Source organism: Bos grunniens, chromosome 10, assembly GCF_055505025.1.
Source record: "Bos grunniens cultivar Pamir isolate PY7600 chromosome 10, Bosgru_T2T1.0, whole genome shotgun sequence".
Classification (NCBI taxonomy): domain Eukaryota; kingdom Metazoa; phylum Chordata; class Mammalia; order Artiodactyla; family Bovidae; genus Bos; species Bos grunniens.
In genome coordinates this window covers 18,785,101-18,807,328 of record NC_141174.1, presented here as the reverse complement: position 1 = coordinate 18,807,328, position 22,228 = coordinate 18,785,101, and the positions used below count along the sequence as shown (strand labels likewise).

At 36.4% G+C, this 22,228-nt stretch overlaps 1 protein-coding gene across 7 annotated transcripts in view; it reads left to right on the top strand.

Annotated features, from left to right (window-relative positions):
* RBM25 (RNA binding motif protein 25) overlaps positions 1 to 17,273 on the top strand; it is a 47,825-nt gene extending 30,552 nt beyond the window's left edge. For all 7 annotated transcript variants that reach the window (XM_086319823.1, XM_086319825.1, XM_086319826.1 and 4 more), the window contains 10 exons: positions 899 to 1,185; positions 2,924 to 3,146; positions 3,258 to 3,347; positions 6,099 to 6,172; positions 7,493 to 7,643; positions 9,927 to 10,251; positions 10,631 to 10,905; positions 11,462 to 11,560; positions 12,622 to 12,669; positions 15,664 to 17,273. In XM_086319823.1, coding sequence (XP_086175949.1) covers positions 899 to 1,185; positions 2,924 to 3,146; positions 3,258 to 3,347; positions 6,099 to 6,172; positions 7,493 to 7,643; positions 9,927 to 10,251; positions 10,631 to 10,905; positions 11,462 to 11,560; positions 12,622 to 12,669; positions 15,664 to 15,756 — 1,665 coding nt within the window. In that variant the 3' untranslated portion in view covers positions 15,757 to 17,273. The remainder of the gene's footprint in view (positions 1 to 898; positions 1,186 to 2,923; positions 3,147 to 3,257; positions 3,348 to 6,098; positions 6,173 to 7,492; positions 7,644 to 9,926; positions 10,252 to 10,630; positions 10,906 to 11,461; positions 11,561 to 12,621; positions 12,670 to 15,663) is intronic.
* The last annotated feature ends 4,955 nt before the right edge of the window (positions 17,274 to 22,228 follow it).

The window sequence follows — 22,228 nt, the reverse complement described above, 5'->3', positions numbered from 1 at the left end:
GTTTATTTGTGAACCATGTACTTGCTCTTCCTCCCAGAAGCATAGCTTATAGGCAAGGTTAATCCAGTGTTGGCGATCCATGTCCTAGCACAGCATCTGTAAGTTAATATGCAATCATTCCTTCCAAGGATGGATTTATCACTGTTGATATATTTCATTGTCTTATAGGCATAATGGGTATAAATATATTGCTTTAAAGTTAAGCCAGAAATTAATCTTATTAAATTAAAATACTATGATTATGTACCTTTCTGCTTGAAGTGAGTGATTTTCAGACTTTTTGTATTTGGTGGGCTGTCCATCTTGTAATGGTGGGAGTAAATGTTTCCATACATGATAGGGCAGATAATGGCTGAATTCACCTTGTCTTTTGGAGGGTGGGCAAATCAGAGGCCATAAGACTAGTTGCATTCCAATGACCTTACTGTCTTCCTCCACCTTCTCCTTTGAAACACTCAACTAATAATCCTTAGGTAATTGGAAGTCTGGGGTTATAGTTAGCAATAGTTACCCCACTGATTTAAAGAAATTCGTAATGGGAAGAATTACATGTTAGCCAAGTGACTGTATTTCTAGAAATTATTACAAACCATCACATTCCTCAGGGTCATTTTAGTTATTACATAGTCATTGAGTGGTCAGCCACACTTGACACAATCTCCCAGCATCCAAGATTGGAGATTCCTGGTCTATGTAGAGTATATGGTTTTGCACGAAATCTGTCTAGGCTTGTGATTGCTTCAGTTTAATTTGTCAAATAAAACCTCTAGTATTTAATGTTGAAGTACCAGTGGTTTGGTTTTCTTGTTGTTGTTCCCAGTATTGGGCATTGCGCCGGGAAAAGTCTGAATATTGGAGCTATAGAGTTAACTCTAAAAGTACTTTTATTGGTTTCTAGAAACTGGAAGAAGAGAAAGGCAAAAAGGAAAAAGAAAGACAGGAAATTGAGAAAGAACGGAGAGAAAGAGAGAGGGAGCGTGAAAGGGAACGAGAAAGGCGAGAACGGGAACGAGAAAGGGAAAGAGAACGTGAACGAGAAAAGGAGAAGGAACGGGAGCGGGAACGAGAACGGGATAGGGATCGTGACCGGACGAAAGAGAGAGATCGAGACCGGGATCGAGAGCGAGATCGGGACCGCGATCGAGAACGGAGCTCAGATCGGAACAAGGATCGGAGTCGATCAAGGTAAGGCTGCATGAAGTTACTGTTTGCCTGATAACTTTAGTAGAATTACAACTTAGTACTCTGGGGCCATTTACATTGATGTGATGAGAGAATTTCCTGAGCCACAGAGCATGCCTGGCTTGCTGTCTCACACACGTGTGAAATATTGGTTAAACAAACAGTTTTAGACTTTGGGTTAGTTTCTGTGTGAAGCCAGTTTTTACTCAGCTCTAGAATACACCAGTTGATCTCCCAATGTTTCGGATAGGCATGATTCCCTTGGTCAGTGGGCGTTGTTCTTGGTCACTAACTGAGGTCTCCTGTGTGGAAAATCAGCTCTAGTTGCACTGCTTTTAGTTCCTGGTGTTTATTTGGTCCCTTAAACCACTGGTTGGTCACACCTTACCTCCCAGACAAGTTAGTTTTTTCTTGATGGTTCCTAGTGATTTCACTTTTGTTTTATTTAACATTTTCTCATCATTATATAGATTTCCTATGGGGTATCATCTCCAATTCTTCAGGAATGAGGGAGAGCAAAAATGAACAAAGAGAAGGGAGTGAGTAGAAGGAAGCAGCAGAAAAAGGAAAGAGAGGAAAGTTCACTTTTTTCCCAAGCTAGTTTTCATATATACATTACTTTGTTGAGATACTCCACTTAATTGTAGCTGAAACAAGGTCCACCAGTTACTGAAATCCAGTGCTTTTTAGTCTATAGTGGGCATTAAATTCCTTCCTCCCCTGGAATAACCATCATTCTCTTGAATAACCACTGTTAAGATTTGACATGTATCAAATCATGATTTTATACTTTTACTAAGGTATATTGTTTCATATATACATGTATTTATATGTGATGAGAATCCATGGCATCACAAATCTGCAGTTTGGTTTTATCCCTCTGAATTAAATGCATGAGAACTTCTTACTGCTGAAAGATGTACAGTTAACCCTTGAACAATGCTGGGGTTAGGAGTGTCAACTCTGCAGTCAGAAATCTGAGTATGACTTATAGATGGCCATCTGTATACAGGGTTTTTGTGTCTGTGGTTCTATGTCCGTGGATTTGACGCACCTCAGATTGTGTAGTACTGTAGTACCTATGGCTGAGAAAACACCATTTATAAATACGTGTGTGCATGCTCAGTTGCTCAGTCATGTGTGATTCTTTGTGACTCCGTGGACTGTAGCCCACCAGGCTCCTTTGTTCTTGGGATTATCCCAGCAAAAATACTTGCTGACGCAAAGATAGAACCCGAGTCTTCTGTGACTCTGGTGTTGGTAGGTGGATTCTTAGACACTGAGCCACCTGGGAAGCCCGCATATACAAGTGGACCTGTACAACTCAAACCGGTGTTATTCAAGAGTCAGCTGTAGTTCTGGTTTATGCATGCAGCATGCTGGAATGCTCTTGGCTTCACACCGTTGCCATTGTCTGTATTGGCTTGATCACTACTGAAGTTGACTATCTTGTATCATGTTCATCGGCCCTTAGTATTTTTCTTATTCAGGATTTTTTTGTTTGTTTTCTGAGATGCTGATAAGCATTAACATCGAGTTTAGAATGCAGTTCAGAATTTGGGGCTAGGATTATATTCTGTGTCTGGCTTGTGTGAGGAGTCTACAATTCTGCAGAAACCAAATGCTAAATTCTGGCTTGTGAGTTTGTCTATTATTTCATATTATATATTGTCCTCCTTTCTCCTGGTTTCTAAAAGAAAACACAAAGGAAACTGACAGATTTTTACAATCTTTTATGTAGAGAAAAGAGCAGAGATCGTGAAAGGGAACGGGAGAGGGAAAGAGAAAGAGAGAGAGAACGGGAACGAGAGCGGGAACGTGAACGAGAGAGAGAGCGAGAAAGGGAACGGGAGCGCGAGCGAGAGAAAGACAAGAAGCGAGATCGAGAAGAAGATGAAGAAGATGCATATGAACGAAGAAAACTTGAAAGAAAGCTCCGAGAGAAAGAGGCTGCCTATCAAGAGGTAAATTGAGGGAATGCTTTTATTTATAAAAGTTGGTACTTAGTAGGTTAGTCAAAAATTTCAGAACCTTTTGTATACATTTTTAAAACTTTTGACAATTTCTTTTTTTAGCGCCTTAAGAATTGGGAAATTAGAGAACGAAAGAAAACCCGAGAGTATGAAAAAGAGGCTGAAAGAGAAGAAGAAAGAAGAAGAGAAATGGTAATTTTCTTGTTTTAAAATAAGTGGTTTTTCAGATAAAAATCAGATCAAATCATTTAAGTAGAAGTGACTTTATAATTAAAAAGTATCATCTCACAAAAAACCTGATCTCCAATATAAATAATATTTGAAGTAAAGTTGATACAGTTTCAGTATACCAAAATGTTTCTGCTTCCTATTTTTCTTTTTTAAAATATTTATTTTTAATTGATTGATTGCTTTATAATATTGGTTTGATTTCTGTCATGCATCAGCATGAATTAACCATTGGTGTACATATTTCCCCTTCCTCTTGAGTCTTCCTCTCGCCTCCTTTTCTATTTTTCATATTTTGGCTTCCTATAAACTATTAGTTGGCATATTGTCAAAATAAACCTGTTATAGAATGTAAAAAATGAGGATTTATAGAACTTTCTTTGATTAAGAATCTGCAGCATTTTTTAATTTGAAGAGGGTTTTAGAGGCTTTGATACTCTGTATCGGCGTAGTATATTTGGGTGAAGGAAACAGTCTTATGAGATCTGTTTTTAGAAATCAAAATTACTGACTTCAGTATATAGCATTTATGAGTTACTGTTTTTCCTTATGTTACTATATTATCCTTCCTTTTAACTACATTATAATAATAATCTTATTTTTTGCATTTACACTATTTGATAAACTAATAATGAAGCAATTGGCATAGGTTAATGAAGTAAAATGATGAAAAGATAATATATTTTATCATAGTATTTGCTTCTATAGTATGTTCCATATGTTCTGTCTTTGCCAGAGATTCATGAAAGTTTCTTTATCTCCAGTTTGGAGTCTATTCTCCCAAAAACATCATTAAAGTTAGGAACCTTCTTCAAATAGCTTTTGAACATGAGATATAGATGGAATTTTTGTAAGTAACCAAAAGGGTGCATATAGCAATTAGGTAGTATGGGTTTTCTGGATGGCAGATCTTTTTAAAGTCCTAGAGTTTATTTAAAGTAATTTTGACTGCCCTGGATTGTAGCTCCCATTCTATAATTTGTTCTTAACTCTTAGGTTAGAAATAGAGAATAATATAGTAAAAGACAAAATACTTTAAGAAGTGATTCCATTTCCTATAAGCAACTCTAAAACCTGTCTTTCTAGAGAAAGGTTTCCTATTAGTAATTTTTCGTTGGGAAGCTTAAAAAAAACTCCAGTTAGAAAATAGTTACTTGTCAATTGAAAAATGTTCAAGGAACAGAAGTATGTAGTATAAAAAGTGAAAGTTTGTATTCCTCATGAGAGGTGACTTAAGTTAATATTTTAGTACATACCTATGGATCTTCCTGTGTTTTATTTAGATATTTGTAAATATGGTCATCACTACCTGGCAATCTACTTGGATTCATTTGGCAGATTTTGTGTTAGGTCCTGGGTGTATAGGAATAACTAATCTTTGTACTCTTTAAACAATTGGATAGTATTGTCAGAGAGGTGAAGTAGTTACTGTACTGTGTGCGTGACTGTTTTGAGGTATGATAAAAGTGTGTTCACAATATTTTGGGAGTGGAGTACAGAGAGTGGTTAATTTTGTCTGTGGGAAGGAGTTGGTCATGAATAGATGGTTAGATTGGGGAAGTTTTGTGTGTGTGTGTGTGTGTGTTGAGGGGGTAGTCTTTACAGCGATGTATCAATAACATTTGAACTGGATGAAATTATTAATGTTTTATTGTAGACAGGAATCTACATCTGCTTTTCATATAGATATAATAGTTTTGGGGCTTCCCAGGTGGCACTAGTGGTAAAGAACCCACCTGCCAATGCAGGAGATGTAAGAGACGAGGGTTCCATCCTGGGTGGGGAAGATTCCCTGGAGGAAGGCTTGGCAACCCACTTGCCTGGAGAATCCCCATAGACAGAGGAGTTGGCAGGCTACAGTCCATAGGGTCGCAAAGAGTCAGACATGACTGAAGCGACTTAGCATGCACACATAAAAGTTGTTAATATAGTAGAGATGTAGATTATAAATACTAATTTTGAAATACTTTATAAATAATGATTAGATAATATTTCTGTGAAATATAATAGTAGTTGTGTTTAAAATTCCAAAAATAAGAGCAAGGAGTTTCTGTACTTTCATGTTTTGTGTACTCAGTCTGGCATTGCCTTTAGATTGATATATAAACATGATTTAAAATTTTAATCCTTCATTTCATAAAAACTACTGCTTGTACCATCATCTACCTGTAAATGAAAGTGTGAAATATTTTTGTCCAGTTAACAGATTCAGTAAGATAACTTGTAGTTTTGTTTCTTGGTGTGCTCAGGTTTCATTAGAAAAAAATTACTATGAGGATTATAATATATAGAGAAAATTTATTGTAGCATACTCTGTGGTTTCCATTTCATAGATAAGTTCTAAATCTGATTTGCTTTTTTAAAAAAATTTTACTTATTTTTAATTATTTTTGGCTGTGCTGGGTCTTTATTGTTGCGCATGGACTTAGTTGCTCCATGGTATGTGGGATCTTCCTGGACCAGGAATTAAACCTGTGTCCATGTATTGCAAGGCAGGTTCTTAATCACTGGACCATGAGGGAAGCCCTGATTTGCTTTCAAGAATAAAATATTTTAAAAATCTAATGTTATTTACATTTAATATATGAAGTTTATGAGAATTAAAAAAAGTTCAAGTGGTATGGATAAGAAAAATTTGTTCCCAGGAAAGGGGGAAATGTAATTTAAACTGCTTTTATGTTAATTTTCCACACTTTGTCCTTCATTTCTTCAAAGGCAAAAGAAGCTAAACGACTGAAAGAATTCTTAGAAGACTATGATGATGATAGAGATGATCCCAAATATTACAGGTGAAGAAACCTTGCTTTATGAACTCACACTATCAGTTTATTATTAGCTGTATTTTTTGCACCAGAGAGTACAAGTTCACTCAGTGGAGTGAGAAAGAATAATCTTTGAATTCGTCTTGTAATTACCCCCGTAGTCGATAATGCTGTTTTCCAGGGGTTGGGGCCTGTTGCAAAAGAATTGACAATTCTATGGATCTTCTTTGGAAGGAAGTTCATAGTAGTATTATAACAGATGAACTTTTCTTCATGCATTTTAAAGAACTTCAGTTTTTATAGCAAATTTTAACATTCCTTCGTGATTATCTAAGGTGGTCTAGAAATTTTTTGTCTTCAAGGATTTCTAGAGTGCTACGTAGTAATCTGAGTCCCCCCTCTTCCCCACTCAGTTACTTTACTATTATGATGTGAGATTTGTGAAGCCTGTCTTTTCTCTTCTCTTCCCATGGCTTTTCTCGACTTCTCTCATTCTTCTAACACTTAGGCACATGGTGAAATTGTTTGCTTTGTTCTGTTCCCTCCACTCCAAACTACTGTTTGCCTAAGGTTATGGGCATTGTTTTGATTTTTTTCTTCTCATTTTCCTGAAAGAATCTAGGTATGTAGTGAATGCATTTAATATGTATAATTTAATACACTGTAGCCAAAATCATCAAAACATTGGAGTAACACCTTATATTGAAAGAATGCCAAGGGTTTGACTTTGTAGAAAATGCAAAATAAAATTACTGAATCATAAAATAGTACGTTATTTCTGAGATGTAATAAAGTGCTAGATAGAACCTCTGCTTTCTCTCAGTTATGCCCTGCTTCCTTCTGTGATTTTTTTTTTCCCCACGAGGAGAGGAACTGATTTAAATTGAACACGCATCGCTTCTCAGCCTTTTGGCCAAGATTGTGTAAATTGAACACACAAAATTATTATTAGGGATATTACTACTCCTTGTATTAATGTTTCACAATTTGGCATCCAAGAAGACAAATTATGTGTTACAGAGTTTCCCTGCGGAGTAGGCATAAAATGAGCGCATTCTTCCCTCAGAAAGCTACATTTTTTTTTTTTTTTTTTAACCTGTTTTAGATACTCATTTAGAATGACTTCATTCTGAGGCATGGTGATATGTGACAAGACAGTGCTTACTTATTAAGCATTAACCTGTAGAGAGCATGCTGTCTTGGGTGTTTTACAGATAGAGAGCATTAAGACAGTCTCCAGTCTCTTAGAATGCAGCTTTTAGTATGGAAAGAAATTGCTTTTGGAGATACTGTGTGTAGTTGCTGACCTTGATATTAAGTAAGGCCTCTTGTGATACGCTTTTGCAGAGGAAGTGCTCTTCAGAAAAGATTGCGTGATAGGGAAAAGGAAATGGAAGCAGATGAACGGGATAGGAAGAGAGAGAAGGAAGAGCTGGAGGAAATCAGGCAGCGTCTTCTGGCAGAAGGGCACCCAGATCCAGACGCAGAGCTCCAGCGGGTAAGATACATCCGAAACAGTGTTAAGACTGTCACATCATTTTAAGCCAGCCAACTATGATGGAGTTTACTTTATAAGGGAAATGTTTATTTTCCATGCATCTTGCTATTTTGGGGGAAGATATTAGTACTTGTTCTTTATTATGCAAGTCATCAGTATTAGTTGATTTACAGCATTATTTTCAACATCTTTTGTATGTCTTATTCCTTTATTTCTGTGAAGTATTGTTAAGTGAATGTCTTTTAATGTAACTTTATTTACAAACCTGTCCTTCCCTATATGTCATGTGACAGTAATTTTTGTAGTTCTCTTGTTGCCACCCTAAGTACTTTGATTCCAAAATAAAGATGTTTTCGTGAACAGCCTGTCATTTAAAAGGAAAAAAGGAGAACTCTGTCGTAGGACATGGCATACCGATTCTTGCTTTTAAGAATAGTATGTCATATTAGAAAAGTTTTTACTCTTAGTGTATCATGAATCTAATACTATAAATTCTTCATGTCAACTTTAAAAAAAATCTGTTGTATGCTATTAACAGAAACCTTGTCTTCTTACATGTCTGTTTTATTTTTCACAATGAAATAATATTTTTTCTGTTAAGTACTTACATGAGTAAATAGAAACTTTAGACTACATAGAAGCCAGTAATGAAAAAGTGATTTCTTATCAGCCAGTTATAATCATCTTAAGTGTTTGGTTATTTTAAAAATGTTTTTACACATGTATACATACACAACCCCCCTCCCCTCCCACACACACATAAGCTTTGTAAATGGGAATATAAAGCTGTTTTCTAATTATGTAGTGTTTTCTAATGTACTTTTTTTTTTAATTGAAGTATGGTTCATACACAGTATTATATTAGTTTCAGGTGTTTAGCAATTTGACATTTATTATACATTATGAATTGATACGTCTAGTAACCAAGTAACCATCTGTCACCAAACCAATATTGTTTTTATAACAATTTGACTGTATGCCTTATGGTGTATGTTACGTTCCCCATAAGTTTTTTTAATAACTAAAAGTTTGCACCTCTTACTCCCCTTCACCTATTTTGCCTTGATCCCCTCTGGCGGCCACCAGCTTGTTGTCTGTATGTGTAAGTCTGTTTTGTTTTCTAATGTGCTTTTGCATCAGGTGTAATCTTCTACACAGAATTTCTCCAGTTTTAGCCCATGTATCTTTTATCTATCTATGGCTGTGCTGGGCTTTCTCTTGTTGGGGTGAGTGGTGACTATTCTTTAGTTGGGGTGTGCAGGTTTCTTGTTTTGGTGACTTCTCATTGTGGCTCGTGGGCTCTAGGTCATGGGCTTAGTTGCCCCTTGGCATGTGGGTTCTTAGTTCCTGAACCAGGTACTGAACTCATGTCTCCTGCATTAGCAGGCAGATTCTTAACCACTGGACCATCAGGGAAGCCCTGCCCATGTGTCTTTTTTTCCGTACCTTCATCATCATGACAGTATTTTTAGTATTTTAAATCCTTACCATTGTAACAGTTAGGTTGAGGAACGTTATTATGTTTTAATTCTCTAAGTACCAGTGGGTTTGAATGCCATGCAGATTGTTGAGTGATCATTGTGCTTCCTTTGTGCGTTGATAGATAGATGGTGATACGCACAGACTTGAAATTTTTTTGTAGTTCACGATACATATTTTTACTTTTGTTTTTTCTGTTTTTGTTTGTTTTTATACTCAGAAAACTCACTAGTCTATTCATCCAAGTTTTTATAATACTCTCATCATGGTTATATTTTACTATGTTTTGTAGCTTCAGGGGGAGTGTTCATTTTGGTATAGGACTTTGACTTCAGAATTCTCCCTTTGTGCCACTTCTTCCTTTTCCTATTTGTGACTGTACCTTCAGCCATTATCAAGAAATAAAAAATGATTATATATGACCAGGCTGAGGATTTGAGTTGCCTCTTAATGTATTGTGTGTACTAGTCTAAAATTTGTGATTATAATTTCTTTAATAAAAATATAAAAAGACTTTTTCACTTTGAATTAGCTGACTATTAGCAGTTAACCTCTGTTTTCTCTGAAAAGTGGATATAAGCCACTGAAGAATGCTAATATATGTGAAATACTAAAAAAAAATTTTGCAGAGTACCTAATATATGCTATGGGGTTTACAGATTCTGATTATAGAAGAGGCAATGTTTTATTCCTAGTGAAAAAGAAAAATAGAGGTTTTGTGAAATGTAAGTAAAACATAGAGTTGGTTGAACTGAAGATAGTTGGGTTTGTTTCAGTTAACCAGGTTATTTTCTGGATTTTTAGATGGAACAAGAAGCTGAGAGGCGCAGACAACCACAGATAAAGCAAGAACCGGAATCCGAGGAAGAGGAAGAAGAAAAGCAAGAAAAAGAAGAAAAACGTGAGGAACCCATGGAAGAGGAAGAGGAGCCAGAGCAAAAACCTTGTCTCAAACCAACTCTGAGGCCCATCAGTTCTGCCCCATCTGTCTCCTCTGCCAGTGGCAATGCAACTCCCAACACTCCTGGGGATGAGTCTCCCTGTGGTATTATTATTCCTCATGAAAATTCACCAGATCAACAACAACCCGAAGAGCATAGGCCAAAAATAGGACTAAGTCTTAAACTGGGTATGTTAGCATTTTTTTTTCCTTCCTTTTTTCCTTCATTTCCCCACCCCCTTACAACTACCTCAGTTTTGCCTTAAGGGAAAAATAATATGCGCTGCTTGATAGGTAGATAGAAAAAGATTATTTAAAAATGCCTTTCTAGCTCACAATTGTTTTCATAGTTCTACTAGTGCTCCTATATCTGCAGCTGCCTCGAGTTCTGAGAAGAAGTGAAAAGTTAAATTTTCTAGCACTTGTGAGTAGTGAGTTATTTTTTACAGTTGGGATCTTTCTCTGAGATTTGTGGAAGTACATTTACACTGCGTTTGAGGGATGGTGGGTTGTATAGTGTAACATTTGAAGATTAAGTTGCTGTGCTAATACAGTGTTTTTACTATAGGTGCTTCCAATAGTCCTGGTCAACCTAATTCTGTGAAAAGAAAGAAGCTCCCAGTAGATAGTGTTTTTAACAAATTTGAGGATGAAGACAGTGATGATGTACCCCGGAAAAGGAAACTGGTTCCCTTGGATTATGGTGAAGATGATAAGAATGCTGCCAAAGGCACTGTAAACACTGAAGAAAAGCGCAAACATATTAAAAGTCTCATTGAAAAAATCCCTACAGCCAAACCTGAACTGTTTGCTTATCCCCTGGATTGGTCTATTGTGGATTCCGTGAGTAGCAAATTGTATTTCATCATTTTATGGCAAGTTTTTGGTTCTGAATATAGCACATAAACTCAGTTTAAGTAGGGTGATAATGTGGCTAGAACCTTGACATGTGCTGTGCTTAGTCACTCAGTCTTGGTCGACCCTTTGTGACCCTATGGACTGTAGCCCGCCAGGCTCCACTGTCCATGGGGATTCTCCAGGCAAGAATACTGGAGTGTTTTGCCATGCCCTTCTCCAGGGGATCTTTCCAACCCAGGGATTGAACCCAGGTCTCCTGCATTTCAGGCGGATTCTTTACCGTCTGAGCCACCAGGGAAGCTCAGAGTCTTGAGACTCAGTCAATGATAACACATGATTGTGAAAGTCTTAGTGGTACTTGAAGTCTTCATAAATGAGAAGCAAATAATTGCATCCTTATACATACTTGTTTTACTTCAACTTGTGAATGATCTTACTCCTCTATATTTTAGCTTTAAGAAAAAATTAAGAGATTATATAGGCTTTTTAAGTGAGTGTAATAAAAAGCTCTTCAACTTAGTGTCCATGCTTTATTTGACAGATATTGATGGAACGACGAATTAGACCATGGATTAATAAAAAAATCATAGAATACATAGGTGAAGAAGAAGCTACGTTAGTTGATTTTGTTTGTTCTAAGGTTAGTCTTTTACTCTTTCCACCTCCAAATATTTGTTATATACTTTAAAATGTTAGAGACTTTGTAAATTGAATTTTTTGTTGGGACAGGTCATTGATAATTTAGTTTTAATTACAAGATTCATAGCCACTTAAGTGTACCCCTCTATACAATTTGAGACCCCACACCAAGTACTTTCATTTCAGAGGGTCAAAGGAGACACAGTTGCTGGCTACTACCGATTTTGCTCTCTCCTTACCCCAAGAATGCCTTGTCACCAACTTCTTGTCTTAATGGTTAGGATGTTGCTGAAGTACAGTTGAGGTTTAGTGGAGACAGCCAGTCACTTATGTCAGTTTTTTGTTAGTCATCCATTCTTTGGGAAGAAGCAAAACAGTGTCCTTCATAGCATAACAGTGGTGTTAACTGACTGATTACTGTGTGCATGGCTTCTTTCCTGGCAAGTCCTGTGTTAAGCATTTTCCAAAACTTTATCTTCTTTAAACCTCCCAAGAACCTTAGGAAGTGTAAGTTTCTAACAGTGTCCCCATTCAGTACATGAAGAAATTGAGACTTGGGGACAGATTGTGTCTTGACCGTGGTTACATAATAAGCAGTAGAGCCAAGCCTGTAAAAGTCATGCTTTTGACCACCAGGAGATACCTCATCCTTTCATTGTCCTCTGAAGGCCCAGTCTTACCTTTAATAAGATAGTTACAGGAGAAGCACTGTATTTCTACAAAGGAAGAGCTAATTGCATTTTAAGGAAATGCTATTTTTCTCTCATTATTGCTCCTTTAACATCAGGAATAGCAAATTATCTTTTCCACTTGTGATTATTGTAGCATAAACATTTGTAAGTCTGGGTTTGAATTAGAAGACAGATATGTAGTGATTAAGATCTTACGTTTTAGTGTCAAACTTTCATTGAAAAGAGAGAGATTCTGGAAATTTAGAAATTTATATAAAAATTCTTCAGTCAAAAGAAATTTTCATACTAGTTTGAGGATATATTAAAAAATCTTTTATCGTATTGTTAATGTTTTATTTTCAAATTGACATTAATTTTTTTTTTCTATTAGGTTATGGCTCATAGTTCACCTCAGAGCATTTTAGATGATGTTGCCATGGTAAGAGAAAATTTACTGTTATTTATATTTTAATTTAAGATCAGTATAATCAAATTTGCTCCTCTGAATTTGATTGACTTTCTAGAACCTGTATTGGTTCTAGACTCTTTATAGGACTAAATTAAAATTTGAATATGCATTGAGAGGTTAAAGGTATTCACAGTAAGATATCATTAGACATCAGTAGAGTTAAAGTTTTCTTTATCAGTCTCTTCCTTCACCTGTCTTTAGTGTTTGTGTGTGTAAATATAAATTCTGAATCTATTTCATACATTTAGAGAACATTTATTAAGTGTTAACTAGGTAGAGCAGTGTGCTTAAAGGCACAAAAAGATGGAATAACTACCCTTAAAGAACTAGCAGGGACACAGGTGTACCAATATTGATATGACAACATATTTAATATAATGGGTGTATGTAAAAAAATAATGGAGGCAGAGGAGGTAGAGCAGTTAGGTGTTGAGGGTAGTTAGAGAAATCATCACATAAATTACCATCTAAACTGAGGCTTAAAGATTGTGTAACTCTTTTGTTACTTGGACAGGTGTCTGTTGGGTTGGTAGTAGTTCAAAGAATACAAGTGGTGAATTGGTCCAGATAATGGCAAGATGCAGAGTATGGCCATGGAAGTTTCTGGGGCAGAACAGATGTCATTGTTTAGAGTATCAACAAACTTTAAGCTGGGTTATAACACATAGAAATTGAAATTGCTGCATGTTGGGACTGGGATTGGAGAGAAATACAAGAACCAGCTGCCATAGTGCTCATTTAATGTAGATGAAAGACTAGGTATTTCCTAGACAGCTGCTGTTGGAGTGAAGGGGTGGTGTTGTGAGGTGTTATGAACGTCATTGGAGATGCTGTTTACGAGGAGAGAACCAGTGAAGATCCAGCAACTTTCCCTCTGTTGTGGAGACTTAAAGCTTTGAAAGTGAGGAACTTCCTCAGAAGGCCACAAGACTGTCAGGGTCTTCAGGGGTCACATCAGGTTTTCAGTTGAGGATGGTTAGCATAAAGTGAAATAGAGTCTAAAGGGCTGAGTGGGAACGTAGCAATGGGAAGAAGAGCCAGGAAGGAAGAAATGTCAAGCATGGTACGAGATGATAGGTGATCAGGGAAACTTTTATTTTGAGCTACAATTAAAGTTGTCAGGGAGTGGCATAGGGGGTTGCCTAACCAAAAGGAGCTCTAAAGTCAAGATATTACATGTTTAAGCACTTAATGATGTTTAAAGCCAGATAACATTAATTTTCTGCAGCCTAGCTAGCCTAATGTATCTATTTAAAATTCCTGGGGGGAAAATTGTGAAAAGCTTTTGGTTTTGTAATGCTGAGCCTCAGATGAAAGGAGAAATGTGAATAGATCCTTAAGGGTAGAATGTCCTTGGCCTTCCAGCCTTTCTTTATAGTTATCTTTCGGGTAAAGAGAGGGCTTTGTAGTTACTCCTGAGTTAAGGAATTAAAAAAAAAAAAACAGGGAATTCCCTGGCAGTCTAGTAGTTAGGACTCCACAGTTTCACTCTCAAGAGCCCCAGGTTCAGCCTCTGGTTAGGGAACTGAGATGCCACAAGATGTGCAGCCAAAAAGAAAAAAACTCAGTGTTCTGGTTTGCCTTGGCAAGGATATAGTTACTGTTGGTGAAGATGGCATATGTCACTATTTTGATCGGTTGAAATAGTTTGATTTTTGGAGTATAATTAAACTACCATTTAAACACGTTTTTGATTATTTTCTATTTCAGTGTTGATCATAGTGGGAGGAAACCAATTGGGCTAGTGTTGTCAGCTCGTTATGGTGATAGCTCATGGACCCTCTAAATATTTCTTGAATAAGTGAGATTGAATATTCAGCTCAAATAATAATTAGCAGTCTTTCTCAGACTGTACCTTCATGATTTTACGTAAGCTAATGAACTTTGGCTGCATTTTTGTGCCATTATGTCCAGGGTACAATTCCACGTTAGTATTGCAGCAAAGTTTTTTTTTTTTTTTTTTTGGTTGCGGGACCCCACAGTTTGAACCCACGCCCTTGGCAGTGGGAACAAGGATTCCTCTAACCCCTGGACCTCAAGGGAATTCCTGCAGCATGGTATTTTTAAATTATAGGTTAAGTCTAGCTCGTGGATGTCTGATTGAAGTTCTTTTTTTGTCATCACTGAGAAATGCTGGGAAATTTTTCAGAAAAATCAAATTTCTGGCTTGTGCTAGGTACTTACTAAGCACTCTTCAAAGCACTTGGTACATACTGTCTCTTTTAATTCCCATAGTAGAACCAGTATGACATAGCTACTGTATCCTCCGTTTTCAGATAAGAGAACGGAGACTCACTGTAATTAAGTATCCCAACCAAGAGTATGTAACTGGTAGGAGGGAGAAGTGGGATTTGAATCCCAAGTAATTTTTAATTTATTTATTTTAATTGGAGGTTAACTACTTTACAATATTGTGATGATTTTTGCCATACATTAACACTGACTCCAGGTATGCATGTGTCCCTGCCATCCTGAACCCCCCTGCCGCACCTCCTTCCCCACCCTAGCCCTCTGCAGGGCAGCAAAGGAGACACAGATGTAAAAAAACGATCATTTGATTTGCCAAGGGGAAAGGACCTTTTATTTATTCAGTAGTCTTGTGTCCCTTGGGAATGACAGTGTTTATTTTGTTTACTGTATCCCAGATGTATTCTCATTTAATATTTCAGTGTTACATGTAATAAGGGCTCAGTAAATGTTAAGATTATGAGGTTCTTGGGGAGAGGGTAAGTGAGATACTCTGTACTAAGTATTAGGTGATTATATAACTAATTTGTCTGAATGACTATATTCTTTATAACAAACATATGATTTCCTTAGGAAATAGTTATTCAAGACATGTATAAATAAAGTAAATGCTTGTTCGTAGAGAAAAGCCTTTTTTATTCCATTTGCCTTGTTGGGAGATGCTGGTGATTGCTTTTCTTACACGTGTAACTGGCTTTTTTGTTTTTCCTTTTCTAGGTACTTGATGAAGAAGCAGAAGTTTTTATAGTCAAGATGTGGAGATTATTGATATATGAAACAGAAGCCAAGAAAATTGGTCTTGTGAAGTAAAACTCTTTTACATTAAGAGTTCCATTTCAGATTTCTTCTTTCCCATCCTTCAAAGGACTTCATTTTTTTTTTTTTTGTCTTCAAAGACATTTGTGAGATCTGTAATTTTTTTTTAATGTAGAAAATGTGAATTTTTTTGTCCTCTAATTTGTTGATGCTGTGTGTACTCCCTTGGTTGTAAAGACATCTGAATCCTACCATGGTTCTCTTTATACTCACCAGGTACAAATTACTGGTATGTTTTATAAGCCGCAGCTACTGTACACACCCTATCTGATATAATCTTGTTCTGCTGATTTGTTTCTTGTAAATATTAAAATGACTCCCCAATTCTTATGCAGAATTGCACTTAATATTGAACTGTACAGGCACCAACATGAATGATTTAAAATTTAAAAAATAACCAGTCATACCTATTACCCTTACCTCCTTGATCAAAAATGGCAGGCCCTCATGATGGCATGAGATTTAGAGTGTGGAAATTAGCAGACAATCCATTCCTACTGTATCTCTGTATGAATGTGTTTGTGTGAGTGTATGTATAAAAGTCTTATTTTTTCCTAGTTTGCTTTGGAAATTTCCCTTAAACATTTCCTAATTCAAGAATAGAATTGTAAAGGAAACCTGGTATTGTGCCAATCCAGATGTCTGGGATAATTAGGTTATTACTCTCCCAGAGCATGGTATTCTCTTGTGGCAAGTAACAGTCTATTGAATGAAATGGGTTTTTCTGTTGATAGCTGGCTGTGTCAGCCTCTCCTTAAGGGAGTGTGAATCATAGTGGTTTCCCCCCCCCGATTTCGTTGTTCAGAAATGAGGCAGATCCTTAGAATCTGGAGAGCTTTATTTTATGCATTTTTTTGCACTTCATTGATCCTTAGTTTAATTTTAATGTACCCCTTTGTTTTAAAAAAGAAAGCTTCATTCAGAAACCATAAATGAAAAAAAAATCTTAAAATTATCAAAAGATAAAATTAGGCAATTTTACAGGCTAGAAAACATTTGACAAAATACTGTAGCAATTTAGCATGGCAATTTACAAAGTTTACATCTGATTTCTGAGGATAAAGTAAGTCGTTTAAAGCAGTTACCACTCATGTGTGTCTGTCAGGGGTTTATATCTTGTGTGTGTATATGCAGGCACACACCTTGTTTACGTCTCTGCTCATCAATGTTCAAAACTGTACTGATCGTGTCCTTAGAGATATACATGAGGCTTTCTTTATTATAGATCAGGACTTCACCAGGGAGCAAAATTACCCAAAAATGTACCAAGTTTTAAACAGTTCTTAACAGAAATTAGGTGCAGCTATTCCCATGTCTGAGTATTTATTTTTTAAAAAGACTGAGGGGGTGTGTTAAAAAACAAAACATAAAAAGCATAACTGAACTTGAATTACAAGATTTTTTTTTTACATCTTAAGAGGACATTTGAAAACACTGTTCTTAACATTGAACCATGATGTGCATGGTTCCATTATGTAAATATATCAAATATTAAAAATGTATATATTTGATCTTGGGGACTCATTCTTTCAGAGTCTTGTTAAATAAATGGCATCATGTTGTAATTATGCGGTGCATACTAGAAACTTAACTTGAAAATATGGGCTGAATTTTTGATGGACTGGATTTTTAAGTATTAGTACCTGGAGATGAGAAGAGGCCATTTCCCTTATTTTGGATTAATCTAGACATCTATGGAGATATAGCCCCTTTCAGTGTTATAATATTTTAAGTTGTAGTTTCTGAAGGGAAAGTTGTAGAAACATGTTCCTTGCCATTTACAAATTAATTTGCCAGTCTTTTCTCAGATTAATCCCCCAGTGTAACTCCTTGTTCGAGCAGTTTATTATGCCTCTCTATCTTCTCTTACATATTATTGCTTCTGAGACATCATATTAGGTTGGTTTTATTTAGCCAGCATTAGCATGGAAGTTTATTCAGGTAGATTTAATTTTCCCCGCTTTGGTCTCTTCTGATCTTTCAATCATATTTACCTTAAAAGGGCCCTCATGTGAAGCTCTTGAGGGCACATACCATATACTGCATAATACCTCCAGTGAGATGGGTGTCAGGATCCCAGATTTATATATTAACATTTCTGCAGCAAATGATCTGATCTGACTGATCATTGAGTTAAAGACTGCTACATTAATTGTTTAATGTCAGTTCAAGTCAGATTTTGCCACAAAGCTTAAACTTCAGGATCTTCAGAATTTTTCAGGTTTGTATGTAAAGAACCGACCATGTATAAGCATGAGAATAAGCTGGCACATTCTAGTGTCAGTAATATTACACTTAAGAAAATGTTTACTAAATCGCTTGAACTTTCTGGGTTGTCTTTACCATTTGTCCATAGATTAATTTCAAATTGGAACCCTTAGTTAATCTATATATTGCCCCTTCAAGTTGTTATAAAATTACATGAAAGTCTTGACAGCCATTCTGATGTGGCAGCTAGGAAACAAATATGCTTTTTCTGCATTTGACCCTGTAAATAAAATAATTTTATATGTGTCCATCTGTCAACAGGAAGAAAGTGGTTTTCCCAAACTTTAACATGCGCCTGAATCACCAGGGGGATCTTGTTAAAATGCAGACTTAGCAGGGGCTAGGGTGGCCCTGAGACTTTGCCTTTCTGACCAGCTCCCACATGGTGCCAGTGCTAAGTGATATAAGGACTACTTGATTGGCAGTTCAGTGTCAGTACTGGTATTTTGTCCTAACAGACTGCATAAATGCAGCTTAATTTTTTTTTCTTTTTTTATTTTCTTTTTAAGTATATCTTAAAAACACTTTTTGAGGCAAATGATAAATGATAGGTATCATTTATATTAAGAACATAAAAGTAATCTTCCAAAAGGATGCCCAAGAATAGCTCCAATATTCGAGACTTTATTCCCAGCCAGCCTTAGAACATCTTAGAGAAGATTATGTTGTTACTCATTTCTGAATCTTATCAGAGCACTTCCTGATCTGTGATAGTAGAGGCTGATGATTATTTTGTGGAGAGTGCAGTTTCAGGTACTAATCAGGCATGAATAGTAGATATGGTGGACAAATTGAGAAAATACTGAACTCGAGTCAAATTGGACTAAATGCTATTATCATTTTTTTCTCTAATGTGAAGAAAATTTAAATTTAGATAAATGCAAGCAGCTATACAATGTATATATGAAGTTTACTTACCCAGCTCTTTCATATAAGTTCTATGAATGTTTCCACTTTCTACCCAAAAACTGCTGAAAGGTTTTATGTCAACATGGTTGTACATTTTTCCAAGTCATATTTCAGCCTTCTATTAATATGAAATTGAGAAATTGTTTTGCTTAGCAAAAGATGGTGAAATTGATTTGTGAATGCCACTAGCTATAAAAAGGTATTAGAAGGAATTCCAAATAGACTAAGAAATAATCTAAGTTTCAGGAAGAAAACTAGGAAATGTACACACAGTTTGTTTTTTTTTTTCCCCACACATATTTTTAAACCCAGGAACTATTACATTCATACTAGAAACCAAGGTGAACTTGGTATATAGTATTTTGATAAACTGTTAGATTTTTTGAATTGATTATATTAAATTATTGAAATCTTTATTTGCATTTGAATGCGTAATTTTCATCTTTAAAGGTCCTTTGCCTTTCATTTTTATTACTTGACTCACGAAGACTAAATTAGGAATGGCAATCTAAAATATCCAGGAAGAAAATAATTTCTGTATATAAAAATGAATAAAAATTCTTTTCAAGCCATGTTGTTTAAATGACACTCCACAAGTCTACCTACTCTGCCACATCGTGTATTAGTTGAATAAACGACTTCTAGATTCTCTTGCGGAGTAGTAGCTGGATTATTAGGTAACCCTTTTGTCTTTTTGTGTATGACATACTTGCCATTGAGGCACACTTAATATGTGCCATTCATGTTTTAAGCTAGATGGAGTGATAGACATAAATAAGTCAAAATCCCTCTAAGCTGACAGTCTAGTGGTGGAGCAAAAAATGAGATCACTAATAGATACACAGTGTACACTATATGAACTGTCAGACTTGATGCGCTGATTTCAAGGTCGGGAGGCAAGATATAGGAGGAAGTTTCTCAGCAGAGGTGGTAATATGTAGACCTTACAAATCAAAGTTTATTTTGGGCTGTGCTGCATGGCACATGGGATTTTAGGTTCCTAACCAGGGACTGAATCTGGACCCTCAACAGTGAAAGTATAGAATCCTAACCACTGGGTGGTCAGGAAATTCCCCAGATCCCACAGCCTTAGCTACCCACTGCAACAGTGCAACGATGTGCTTTATGTTGGATATCTAGAGGGCCTGGATATTGGATTATAATTCATGGTGTAGGTCTGCACTGTGGAGTTTAATTCATTAAAATTAAAATAGTTTTCAATTACAGTAGCCATATTTCAAGTATTCAGAAGTCAGGTGTGACTGAATTTTAAAATCCAGTTTTTTATTTGCAATATTCATATTTAAAGGTCCTCAGCAGCCATATTTAGCTAATAGCTACCAATATTGAATGGACATTACAGATTAAAGATTAGTATTTTGATTGCAGAAGTTTATTTTGGATAGGTATGGTCTTGCTAATAGCCCCCTAAAGGCAGAGGAAAGTGTTTGTTAATAAAAGTTCTCTTATAGAAAGCATTTTTAGCAAATCTTTGAAGCAAAAGTATTGTAAATTTTAAAATAGTTCTAAACAATTTTTCCTGTTTTTTTCTTGTCACAAAAGGAAAAACTACTAGAAACCATGAAGGTTCACTTTTTTTCCTTGTCAAATTAAAAACTTTGATTGTTATCATGGGTGGAAAAGCTAGACGTGAAAGTTTCATTTTGAGTATATTCTTGAGGCAAAGTTGTCTTCTTCATAAAGGGGGTCCAGGTTCTTTGTTAAGGAAATTAGATTTAATAAAATATTGACAGTCATACAGAATTTAAGACTAAAAAATAACAAGATGAGTAAGATAAAGCCAACCCTTCGTTTTGAGCTGTTTCAATTTAAGGAGCCAGATCCTACTTTAATCCCATAGCAAATAGGGCAATAATGTATAAATAAAGACAAACTATGTGGTAAGTGATAATAAATTGGATTGCTTTGCCTTGGAATCAATAGTGTAAAGAAGTGGCCTTGGTCCTGAATTCATGGACTGCTCTAGCCTTTCTAGCTTTGAACAGCCCCTCTCCCCAAGTAGTTCTAACAGGTTTGGCATCCTGAATTTCCCATCTGCTTCATCTTTCACTGCTTACTACTGATTTTTGCCACCTTTTTTCTTTTTTTTTTTGTCATCTGTTCAGACGTTTCATTCTCCCAAGTTCAGACGTTTCTGGGGAAAATACAAAAGCACAACTGCAGGTAGTCTGGACCTTCTATTATTTTTCTCATTCTTTTACTGAACTTCACTGCTTAACCACAAACACTGCACTTTTCATTGTTCTTAAATTTCCCGTGCTGGAACTTCCGTGGCGGTAACACTGCTGCTTCCACTGCAAGGGGAACAGGTTCAGTCCCTGGTGGTGGAACTAAAATCCCACATGCTGTGTGGCACAGGAAAAAAAAAAAAACACAAAAAACTTCGAGTGCTATGTTAGGTAGGTATGAATGAGTGGAAGTTATTTGATTCCCCCCCTTACTTGGCCAATAATTTCATGTTAACAAAATCTTAACTTTGATTTAGGCATAGTCTCCATTTCCAGCTCTCCATTTTATGATATGCATCTTGAACCTTTGCTTTCTATTCAGAAGACCTTTCCCGCTCCACTTGTCTCTGGTTTCTAACTACAGTTTGTAATTTCTTGAGCCTTGCTCAGATATTTTCATTATCTTCTTCCTTCCTTCTGTCTGGAATAAGTTTTGAAAAACACAGGAAATTAACCTTAGGTCCTCCCTTTTCCTTTTCACTACACTTGAGATTCCATAAACTAGCTTACAGTTCTATGTGCACTTCACATTTCCTAAAGTGAAAAAGTGAAGTCGCTCAGTCATGTCCGACTCTGTGACCCCATGGACTATAGCCCACCAGGCTCCATCCATGGAATTTTCTAGTCAAGTGTACTGGAGTGGGTTGCCATTTCCTTCCCCAGGGGATTTTCCAACCCAGGGATCGAACCCGGGTCTCCTGCATTGCAGGCAGATGCTTTACCGTCTGAGCCACCAGGGAATCCCAACATTTCTTAGGTCTCACTCGTGTTTTTATCTTTACTTTCTACTGGTGACTGGTGATAATCCCAAATGAGACTCTGCTCTTGTAAGAGGCTACACCATAGTTTACATCTTGACACTCTGGGCATTTGCTCTCTATTGGGTCTCTTGGCGCAGTTGCCAAATCATGTCCGACTCTTTGTGACCCCATAGACTTCAGCACCAGGCTTCAATGCCCTTCACTATCTCCCGGAGTTTGCTCAGATTAATGTCCATTGAGTCGGTGATGCTATCTAACTTACTCATCCTCTGCCACCCT